General features: G+C 40.3%; 1 protein-coding gene across 1 annotated transcript in view; it reads left to right on the top strand.

The window, feature by feature from the left end:
• The first annotated feature begins 257 nt into the window (after positions 1–257).
• nmd3 (NMD3 ribosome export adaptor) overlaps positions 258–11,937 on the top strand; it is a 15,498-nt gene continuing 3,818 nt past the window's right edge. Inside the window, exons 1-10 of the mRNA XM_037678212.1 lie at positions 258–309; positions 644–728; positions 2,792–2,926; positions 3,053–3,149; positions 3,611–3,691; positions 5,029–5,157; positions 8,383–8,473; positions 9,135–9,213; positions 10,225–10,321; positions 10,788–10,905. Coding sequence (XP_037534140.1) covers positions 685–728; positions 2,792–2,926; positions 3,053–3,149; positions 3,611–3,691; positions 5,029–5,157; positions 8,383–8,473; positions 9,135–9,213; positions 10,225–10,321; positions 10,788–10,905 — 871 coding nt within the window. The 5' untranslated portion in view covers positions 258–309; positions 644–684. The remainder of the gene's footprint in view (positions 310–643; positions 729–2,791; positions 2,927–3,052; positions 3,150–3,610; positions 3,692–5,028; positions 5,158–8,382; positions 8,474–9,134; positions 9,214–10,224; positions 10,322–10,787; positions 10,906–11,937) is intronic.

The raw sequence follows: 11,937 nt of genomic DNA, 5'->3' as shown, positions 1-11,937 counted from the left end.
TTCACAGTCTTGATATTCTGACTGCATATTGGGTTGTTACCTAACCTTTGCCAGTTTACATTATTAAACAAATAAACATCCATAGATCTATTTTATTGAATTTTTACGACAATTCAATATTTTATTCAAATTAATACAGGGTTTAATCCTTGACATTAATAATTCTTATAGTTTATGCGTTTAACTCGTGTCCAAATGTATTTTGTTTCAGGCGGAAATGAAGGCCAACAAAAACAGTCTTTGGGTCCTGCAGTTTTGCACAGCCTGCCCGGTCCTCTGTTGGGAAAACGTGGAGAACGTAATTTGACTGTGAGTTGTTGATTTCTCGTAAAAGTCGCCTTTGTATCGACCTGTCAGTAATCGGATGTAGTAGTTTTAGTTATCGAAATAGCTTGTCTAGCCTTTTCAGCTTGTTTATTTATTAAAAGTCTTTAAAAATACTGTAATAATGACCAGATTAGCTTCCAATGCTAACTGAGTTTGTCTAGAGATGCTAACGCCACACGGCATCTCAGTCGTACGATGTCAAGTTTTATTGGACGCAACGCGAAATAAAAACACATTGAACTAAGTAAATATCGTAGCAGGTCCTGCTATTTAAAGTTTTTACTTTTGACACATTTTTCCTATTTTGTTCCCAAAGATCACGGGGCTCCGGAGATCCAGTCTGTCAAGTTAAAAAGTATGGAGTATATGCAAGCTCCTGCTAGCAGCAGCCAGGGAAACATGTAAGTGAGAATATTTCTTGCTACTTTCGTTGACATTGTCATTGTGATCTAGGGTGAGAACAGGTGGAAGAAACCTTGGAGAGATGGAGATAGCACTTGGAAATAAAAGAAGTGAGATCCGGAAGCATATGGAACAATCAGTCTCCAAGGAGCAAAGTGGTCAACTAATCAGGAAAAGGGGAGTGTCCAGGCAGGATAGAGCAGATGCAGAAAAGTTTCTGGTCCCCTCTTCGGGGTCGCTACAGCAAGTCATCTTTCTCCATCTCACTCTGTCCTCTGCATCCTCTGCCCTCACTCCAACTACTTCCATGTCCTCTCTAACTTCATCCATATATTTCCTCTTTGGCCCTCCTGTTTTTTCATGTCAGCATAATTTTTAGCATCCTTCTACCAATATACCCACTGTCCCTCCTCTGGACATGTCCAAACCGTTTCAGTCTGGCCTCTAACTTTATCTCGATGTCGTTCAACCTACACTGTACCTCTGATGATGTCCTTCCTAATTTTATATACTGTATATTTGTCACTTCCAAGGAGAACCTCAACATCTTCAGATCATCTTTTAACCATAAAATATAGCTGGTCTCACAGCTGTCTTTATAAACCTTAGCTTTCCTTTGACCTTTGCTGCCAACCATTTGTCACACATCACTCCTGAAACTTTTCTCCATCCACTCCATCCTGCCTGGACTCTCTTTTTCACCTCTTTACCACACTCCCCATTTTCCTGAACAGTGGACCCCAAGTACTTGAAGTCCTGCACCTTTGTGACCTCTGCTCCTTGTAGCCTCACTGTTCCACCGGCCTCCCTCTCATTCACACAGTACGGAATGTGTCATTTGAAATGTATAATATTTACATTCTTTAACAGCTGTTTTGGCAGTATGCAAATATATATATATATATATATATATATATATATACATACATACACACACACACAGAGCTGTATCTCCATAAACATATCTATGTAAATCAATGTATTTACATTTATCTGCATTCCCATATAATGGTACATATGCTCACATTAGCTTAAATTATGTTTTATTACTTAAAGCAGTGTTTCCCCTACCATAATTCAAGGATGGCGCTGCACCTTGTTAACAGAACCGAGCACCCTGCCTACCAAATTCCCCACCCCTGACTCTGCTCAGACTCCCAACTGCACGTAATACAAAGGTAGCATTTCCTTATACACACTAGAGCTTCTTTTGCACCCACCCCAGTCGACAGCTGTCGACACTTAACGTAGCGCTACGCTAGCGCACAGTACAGACATAGCGCTTCTTCTCTCAACCTTCTCCCCCCCGGCTACTCTTCTATCATATCAAACCCCCACCCCCTGGTTGACAAAACCCCCAAAGAGACGAGTGCCCTGCTGAAAGTAATTTCTTAATTGGTTATAATTAATCATATTAACCTTTTGTTCTTATAAATTATTTTTGTTAACTTTAGCTTATATTATTTTTGGTTAGTGAGACATTGTTATTAAAAGTATGCAGTAAAATATCTGTTTAGTTTACATTTTAAGATTTGCCTGTGTATAAAAATGACTTTTATTATTAGAATATCTTCACAACTATGCAGAGTAAGTGGAAAACAAGTTACATACGCGTCAGCAGAAAACAAACATCAAGCAGCATATTTCTAACCAGCAAGCACTTTGTTTGCTGTGGATTTTTGCTGTATTCAAATAAGGACACACTCAATGACTGGAGAGCTGGAAAAGTAATATTTGCGAGAGGTTATGAGCGAAACGAATCAACATTTTCTTTTTCTTGAAGCTTTTTCATAGCTTGTCCGAAAAGGTTTAGCTCTGATGCGGATGTGAGAAAACAATTGTAATATTATGAACCATGGAGTGTTTTATGCTTCAAACTTCATGCATTTTACAGAACCAAGAACAATGTGGAAACGGTCAAGTCTGCTCCGATCAGCAGTAATAAGCAGCACAGCTTATCTTTACTGAAAGGCTGGAACTACTAAAATATGATCATTGAAGAGTTTTGTCTTGTTTTTTCATTATTTCAGAGGTTAAACAGTGATGTTTTTGTCTTCCTCAGCCTGTGCTGTACCTGTGGTGTCCCCATCCCTCCCAACCCTGCCAACATGTGCGTTGCCTGTCTGCGAACTCAAGTCGACATCTCAGAGGGAATTCCCAAACAAGTCACAGTGCACTTCTGCAAGCAGTGTGAACGGTCCGTTTCATTCTTTTTCTACACATCAGTTCTGCACTCGTTCTCCCACTGTAATACAGTGTATGAGTGCTTCTCTCCTTCTCTTTTGCTGAAACTTTAGAATTTTGACATTTGTCTTTCATGCAGGTACCTTCAACCACCAGCCACCTGGTTGCAGTGTGCTCTGGAGTCCAGGGAGCTGCTGGCTCTCTGTCTTAAAAAACTTAAGAGCTCAATGACCAAAGTAAGATGGAATCTTATGAGTTCAACTAGAGCCAATGATTGGCTTGAGCTAAAAGCTTATGTAAAACTTTATTTAAAGAAGAATAAACATGTAAAATTGTGAACAAGATACATTAGTTTTACCACGTAAATTTTTATTTTCGTTGTGATTTTCCTTGTTTCTGAGCAGAAACAAACATATTTCCAGTGTTTTAATTTCAATGATTGGTTAGTTAATAAAAATTACATAATGCCCCTTCAAATTTACTATTAAATTAAATATAGACATTATCAGTGCATTGCTGTAAAAGCATTTTATTCTTTATATTTATGGAATTCTATGTAAATATTTAGACATGGGTTAGGTAAATATTTAGACATGGGTTAGGTTTATTTCTCTGACATGCTGAGATGTTGATCAGTGTTGTTTGTGAGTATTCGGCTCAGAGCGTTTTGAATTCATCGCTCCCTTTCCTTTCACAGGTGCGTCTCATTGATGCTGGCTTCCTGTGGACGGAGCCGCACTCCAAGAGGATTAAGATGAAACTGACCGTTCAGAAAGAGGTAAGGTAAATGTGTGAAAATGAAACTTAAACTGAGACTTAAACTGATCAGTGACTTAAGATAAGAGATTGTTTTTGTTGGTCAAACAGCAGCACTTTTTTTATTTCTTTTAGGTGCTTATTAGCAGGTGATTGCACTTGAGTCATAATATTAAATTGTGTTTTATGTAAGAGTTTACATGAAAATACTTCTGTGGACATGCAATAAACACATTAATGAAAATTGTGTACACCAGAGCAACAGATTTGTCTGTTCTTGGCTGAGGGGAGTAAAGTCTTGCATTTGGCTGTTATCTCATCCCCTTGACCTTCAGTGAGAACTTGAGCTGTCAGGCGTCTTGGTGCCAACTCCTTTATTTGTGCTGATGGAGAGCCTTTTATTGCTCTCTTTTGTGTGTATGTGTGTACATATATACGTATATGTGTGTGTAAATATATATGTGTGTAAATATGGGGGAGTGGTGACGCAGAGGCTAGAGAAGTGGGTCTGTGATCGGAAAGTTGCCGGTTCAACTCCCCAGACCGACAACATCAAACTGGGTGGGAAAGTCAAAACAACCACATCTGCCTCCACCCTCATTTGCCCCACTCTGGGCCCTTGAGCAAGGCCCTTAACCCCCTCTCCCGGGCGCCCTAGATGACAGCGCTGCTCCACACAGGGGGCTGTGGTAGCTCAGTGGACTGCGATTGTGTCAGGAAGGGCATCCAGTGTAAAAACAATCGCCAAGTCCTCGTGCGAGTTAGTTCACTGTAGAGTTGCATTCAGGCCCAAAAAAATCAGATCGGGCCCCAGCCCATAGACGAGCCCCACCCGACGAATTACAGGTCCAAACCCGAACACCACCCCGACATTTTTAATTAAGATTTGCATGCGGCTGTGTAAAGGGACAGAAGATCGAAGCTGAGGGGGTGTTTGTCCTTTCTTGGCTGTCAAAGTGTATTAAATCCCTGCTTCTGTCTGCAATCTGCATTATTCAGACATGGACCCTGCTCTGACATGTCTGCAGGATATTTTGGGATCTCATCTGTTTGGGTTGTTGGTCGCGCGCGTCTGCTGAGTGCAGCGGCTGAATGAATGTCCATTTCTGGTCAGCACACGGTCAAATAGCCGTGCGTCAGGTGAATGTATGGCAAGCCACGTTGCCATATAATTGGATTGTCAGCCGCATGCGTTCGCTTACGCAATCAAAAGCCAGACACCGTCCTGGCCCGCACATTATTATGGCCCGGCCCTAATCCGGGTTGGGCCAGGCTCCAGGTTCGGGTTAGAAATGACAGCTCTATTTCTTCAATGCAGCTACAGCTTGTTTACCTTGTTGCTGTGTTTTTGGTCTCCAGGTGATGAATGGCGCCATCCTTCAGCAGGTGTTTGTGGTGGAGTTTGTCATTCAGTACCAGATGTGTGACGACTGCCATCGTGTGGAGGCCAAAGACTTCTGGAAAGCAGTGGTCCAAGTTAGGCAGAAGGTGGGTATCACTGGTTTACTGATGGATCACTCCTAACCTTTAGCTTACTCTGACACCAGTTTGTACATGTTGTTTATAAGCATGTATTCATTTGGCACATTTGTAAATCTGCTTGTTTTTGTAGATGAAATTCACTAGTTGTGTGGTCATTGCCTTATCCAAACCAAAATAACATTTCGCTTGTAAATCACAAATACACACAGTGACAAAACCCTAACGTTCTAATAAAGTAAAGATGATCATAAACAGAAGTTAGTTGTACCAGTGAACAGAGGACATGTTTTACTGAACTAAACGTGTAGCTCAGATCACAAAATTAGCCTTTCAGATTGTTTTGCACACAAAACTGGACAAAACAACAAGTCAGTAGAGTTCAGTTCAAGTCTGATTTAGTCTGAGATTCTGTCGAACTTTTTTAAATCCATCTTATCAAAACTTTTGAGTTTTTGGCATTTAGCAGAAACAAACATTGTTCTGAATACCTCCATCTCATTTCACACCCAGGCATGGATTAAAACAAGCTTTGGCTTGCTGTTTGAGTGGAAAGAACGTGGTTCTGATTCTAATTTCCATGAAAGGAGTATGAACTTCCAGCCTATAGTTTAGCAAAGCCCACCTGCTTATTATAGGCTGTATGTTAACCAACAGGGGATTTCTGGAGTTTTTTGTCTCTGTTTCACTTTTATGTTGTCAGCTGTTAATGACAATTAATCTCAGCTCGCTGTGATAGATCATCTCTAATTTAAGGTGACACATCTTTCCCATCGGTAATTGCATCACTCATCACCACTTTTACACGAATCATCGCCCGGTTGATTAAAAAGGAACGTGTACACAGAAAGAAGCTTTAAGTCTCTAGTAGCCGTCATTGTAGTTTTAATTAACATGCTTGCACTAACTTTTTCATCTGAGTTGCTTTTTGTCCCTTAATTAATTTTTGTCCAACCTTGCTTTGTTAAAAATCCATTTTTCTCATTTTAGTTACAACCTGGAGGTCTTTCCTGAAAGGTCAAGGTGTCAACAGGTTTAATGTCAAAAACATAGATGAGTCTCAGTGTAGTATAGAAGGATTAAAGTTCTCTGTTGTTGCACTGGATTTCTATCATTTTGTACGTGGCCAGGGCAGATTTCTGTCATCTGTAAAAATGAAAAGGGGGAAAAAAAGTGTGTGTTTTGTTGTGGTCTTTTTAAAGCCATTCAATGAAATGATACAGGGACTAAACTGACGCTGCTTGTTCAACAAATACAGAGAAACAGAGCTTGACCCAGGCAGAGCAGAGCAGGTCCTGCTTGATTCATGGTGAGCCCGGGGCTGAGCAGTGTTCCCAACTTAGAGACAGACTTCAGGTGAAAGCACCAATTGCTGCTTCCAGTACTGTTTTCCATGGAGGACACCCCGCCACCCTAATGGACATGTAATAAATAATTACACGTCTATGCATTAATAAGTGTTCACATGTGACTAACTCACTATTTTTATTCTCACTATTTTGACCAACTCACAGTTTCGTTCCAGTGGTGCGAATGACAAATAAAGAACCTTGAATCCTGGAGTCACTGCAGCCGGAGGAGATACCTGAACTGATACACCATTACCCGCGCCCCTGACTTCCTCGAGACTTTTGTATCTAAAATCGAACTTTGAAATAAATGTTTTAAGTGTTCGGAGCATTGTTATCATCATCGTACAGACGTGCAACTTGCGCGTCACCAAACTCCTGGTCCTGAGTGTCTCTCACGGTGAGAGAGGAGGCTGCGTCTGCTGCTTTAGTTCTTATAATTAAACAATATTAATGCCAAAACAAATATTTATATGCCCCAGATTATTAACATTGACGTGCGTCTCCATTTAATTTAAATTTTCCCCCCGAACTCATGAAGTTTTCTCTGTGAGAGTCAGTTTCAGGTTTGTGTAGTTTATCGTACATGTCTGCAAATTCAATTTTACACAGTTTTAGCAACAACAAGGTGTTGCGCCTGCTTGGATGTGCTAGAATTTATTATGTTTACCATCACACCGAGAGGTAACTATACTGTGATTAACGTAATTTAATAAATGATCCAATATGAAAAATAAATTGTATTAAAAGACTACATGAGCTCAAATCCTGTAAATATAATCCCTTGGAAAGATCATTTCAAGGGAGATGTCTGTCTGGCAAATTAAAAAGTAATACATTTCAAGTTAATTTATATTTTGCAACAAACTTCTTGTACTATAATTTTTTTAATAGATCTGATAACCCCTCAATTTAAAACACTTAAATGACAAAAGTAAACTACAGAAAAGTTGTTCAAAAGTCATCTCGTCCTTCAGAATGATGCTGGTCCTGATGGAGCTTCATCAGAGAACACTGTACTGTGTACTTTTACTAAGTTCGTGTACACCAGTGTTTCCCCTACCATTGTACAAGCAGGGCGCCCCACCTGTTAACAGAACCGAGCGCCCTTCCTTCCAAAATGAACTGCCGGCACCAACGTAGCACTAAGCTAGTGGTGTGAAATACAGGCAAGCTAGCTAAAAAGCTAGAGCAGGACTGTTCCAACTAATCTGCTCAGGGGGCCACAGTTACTGAAAGCCAGCAGCTCAGGGGCCGCACATCCAGCAATTAAAGTCATTGTGTAAATACACCAAGTATTACAATGATCTGTTAACTTGTACATTTGTTTTTATGCATCGAATCATAAATGCAATAAACAAAACCCAGAACCACCAAAAATAAATATATTTAATGAACTCATCATTGGTGGGCTGGACTAAAGTCTCCCGCAGGCCGGAAGTGGCCTGCGAGTTGATTATAGGCAGCGCTCATGCTGCCTCTTCCCTCGCTGAACCAACTGTGCTCCCAAAAAACTGTCAGTACAACAGCGTGCAGCTCAGACATGTCTCTGTCAACACCCCCCCCCCCCCCCCCCCCCGACAAAAATCACTGACAAGATGAGCACCCTACCATGGCAAGTAATCTAGGGGAAACACTATACACAGTAACTCTTTATGTGAAAATTACCTATAAACAGGTTTAAGCTCTTAAAGGTGTGGTATTGGGGTTTGTGTGTGTGTGTGTGTGTTGGGGGGGGGGGGGGTGCTTGGGTACCCCATAGGTGTAGAAAAAAAATAATTTTGGAAAAAAAAAAAAAAAAAAAAAAATATATATATATATATATATATATATATATATATATTGTTGCTTTAATCCCTGAATATATTTTCTCTATATTTTCCAGACTGTTCATAAAAAGACCTTCTACTATCTAGAGCAGCTGATCCTAAAGCATAAACTCCACCAGAATGCTCTCAACATCAAAGAAATTCATGGTACGTTGTTTTTTTTTTTTTTGTTAGTTTTGTTGTTGTTGTCGTGAGAGTTTATCTTAAAGGATGGGACGACTTGTTCGCAAAGCTTCTATTTGTACTGAAAAGTTTAAAATGCCTTTGTTTGCCATGAGCGGGGCTGGTTTAGAGTCGAGCGAAGCGGAGCGTAACGATGTGTTGTGTGTTAATTACCTCGTCCTGTAGCAGAGAGCAAGCTGGGCACGCATGTCTCAAAGAACACGTAGCTCAGCTGGCCTCAGTGTGGTGTGCATCTAATCAGCGTCCTGTAATCAGAGCAGGCGTTTCATGCCAGATTCTTACCAAGCAAGCTCTCTTCATACCCCTTTTTAAGGCATGCAAAGCTGCACTTCACCAGACGCACGCTGTGACAGCTCAGCAGCAGCTGCACGTCCTCCTGGACACGATTGTAAAGTGGAATTAAGCCCAATACTATAAATTAAATCCCCTCCACATCGCGGCAGGACTTGAAAGCTTCATGAAGGTTTCAACATGTGGCTGCCATATTTTTCTTCTCTCCTCATCAGCTTTCTCGTGTGGATTGTTTGCATGTGTCGGAGCCCTGAAATAGAGCTGACCCGACGCACCGCACCTGCAATGTATTTATCGGTGGAGAGTGTTTGATGGTGCGGCTTTTCTCTCGTAGATGGGATCGATTTTTACTACGGCTTCAAGCAGCACGCGCAGAAGATGGTTGACTTCTTGCAGTGCACCGTGCCCTGCAGGTGAGCGCTGTTTAGGAAGCCTTCACACTGATACGCTTTGATTCATAAGCTGTGATTTCCATCTGTTAAGTTGTAGTAGAGTGGACAATGGTAGCTACCTCTCAGAAAAAGGTCAACCGTTTAAAAAGTTGTGAAGTTTCTTTTTGTAACAATATATTTCTGAGAATGTTATGTCCAAGCGTCTTGTACTTGTGTTCAGTTCAGTTTATTTATATAGCACCAAGTAACAACAGAAGTCATCTCAGGGCACTGAACAGAAACATTCATATACGTACAAATTAAGTTAATAACATTATTTATCCGAGGAGCTGACTGCTTTGAGTTAACTTCATCGCAGATTCTCATCTTGAGCAAGCATGAAGGCGACAGTGGGAAGGAAAAACTCCCTCATGAGGAAGAAACCTCCAGCAGAACCAGGCTCAGGACAAGCGGCCATCTGCTTCGACCAGCTGGGTTTGGTAGGAACAGGAAGGAAGAACAGATACCCAATGGCAGGTCGAGAATCACGTTAAGATAGAAATAGTATCAAATGAAAACTATTCAATTTTAACAATTCATTTAAAAAAATGTGGTCTGTTTGTCCTCTAGTAGTCTCAGCCTATAGCAGCATAATAAGCCGACCGATAGGATTTATTACAAAGGAAAGTCTTAAGCCCAGTTTTAAAACTGGACAATGTGTCAGCCGTACAGACAGAAACTGGAAGTTGGTTCCACAAGAGAGGAGCCTGATAACTGAAAGATCTTCCTCCCATTCTGCTTAAGGAAACTAGGAACCACAAGTAAACCTGCAGTCTGAGAACAAAGTGCTCTGTTAGGAAAATATGGGATAATAAGATCTGTAATATAAGATGGAGCTAGGTTGTTGAGGGCTTTGTAGGTTTGTGGTAAGCTTTTGAACTCTGCTCTGAATTTGACATTCAAAACTTCTAATTGCGTTTATAACTATCTGACTTTTGAAACAATTTTAGTATCTGAATGATGTATTAAATGTTTTTTTCTGTTTTTTAAAAGGTGTAAAACGTCTCAGCGCCTCATCTCTCATGATATTCATTCCAACACCTACAACTATAAGAGCACTTTCTCTGTAGAAATTGTTCCTGTGTGCAAGGTATACACCAGTTTTATCTTAACATTTAATTTCTCTATTGTTTGTTTGGATTTATTTTTAGAAATTACATGTATTCATATCTGCTCAGCTGGAACCAGAACCGTAATTGCACGTCTTTATTTTAGCAAGGCACGTTTTGATGATGTGCTCATATGCAGCTGGAAACCTGAGCATCTTAAAGAATCCAACTTTTTTATCATTTTTATTTGTGATAAATGTCAAAACGCGTGGAGAAAAGGATGATTTATTTTGTTTTATAATAAAAATTGTTTATACTTTTTCAGAATTATTTTTGATATTTAGTTTTAGTTGTGTGGAGTTGTTTTTTTAGCACAACATGGTTTAGTTGCAGTTTGACCCTACTGTTAAACAAGAAAATCTTCACTCGAGAAACTAGCAACTGTAAACATAGGTTTTTATGTGTCTTCTAGTCAGTTTAACTTGATTTTCCGTGTTTTGTTTTCAGGACAATGTTGTGTGTCTTTCACCGCGGCTGGCGCAGAGCCTGGGGAACATGGGTCAAATCTGCGTCTGCGTTCGTGTGACCAGCACCATCCATCTCATCGATCCCCGCACGCTGCAGAGTGAGTGTTTCTTCATCTCGGCATGGATGAATCCTAAAGATACTCAGCTTGGACTCTGTCGTGACTCACATTAACTGCAGATAAAGCACTACAATGTGAATTAAACAAAGACAATGGAAGAGCAGCGCTGTGGTGCAGTTAGTAGAGCTGTTGCCTCTCAGCGAGAAGGTTGCTGGATCGAATCCCGGCCGGGGGTCTATTCTGGGTGGAGTTTGCATGTTCTCCATGCATGCGTGGGTTTTCTCCAGGTACTCCGGTTTCCTCCCACAGACTAAAAAACATGCATGTTAAGCTGATTGGTAACTCTGTCTCTAGGTGTGAGTGAGAGAGTGAATGGTTGTTTGTCTCTATGTGTCCCTGTGATGGACTTGGACCTGTCCAAGGTGTCCCCGCAACCTGGAAAGGAAGAAGCAGGTAAAGATGATGGATGGACACTGAAAGAACTGCTGTTGAAACAAATTCAAGGGGTTTAATAGTTTGTCAGAAGACAATTGAAACAAACAGGCGATTATGTTACAAATATATTGTTTGTTTCGCCACTTTTCACAAAGACCTTGCTTTTTTTTTTACCTTTTGTATTAAATAACAATCAAGATGTAACAACTTGTATTATTTTTAGTGTTTCTAGTGTTCTTAAAGGTATAATCAGGTCTTAAGATTCCAAATTTAAGAAAGATTGTCAATGGAAGACAGAAAATGGAAGTCAGCAGCACATCTAGATATTAGGAAGTGATTTATTTGTTTATTTTAAGCAATACATTAATCTGTCTTTGTCCAAAAGGAACCAATGTTTTGTGGATATGCAAAAGTTTGTATATATCAGTGTTTTCCCTACCGTTATACAAGGAGGGTGTCCTGCCCTGTCAACAGAACAGAACAGAGCGCCCTGCCTACTGAAATGTCCTTCACCCATAACTACATCCGCTGACAACTGACGTAGCACTAAGCTAGCAGTGCACATTTCAGATGCATATATATACCGGTGTGTGTGTATATGTGTATATATATATATATATATATATATATATATAT

This window comes from Nematolebias whitei, chromosome 6 (genome assembly GCF_014905685.2).
Source record: "Nematolebias whitei isolate Nwh7 chromosome 6, NemWhi1, whole genome shotgun sequence".
NCBI classification, from domain to species: domain Eukaryota; kingdom Metazoa; phylum Chordata; class Actinopteri; order Cyprinodontiformes; family Rivulidae; genus Nematolebias; species Nematolebias whitei.
Note: the sequence above shows the minus strand (reverse complement) of the source record. Positions and strands in the feature narration are given on the sequence as shown.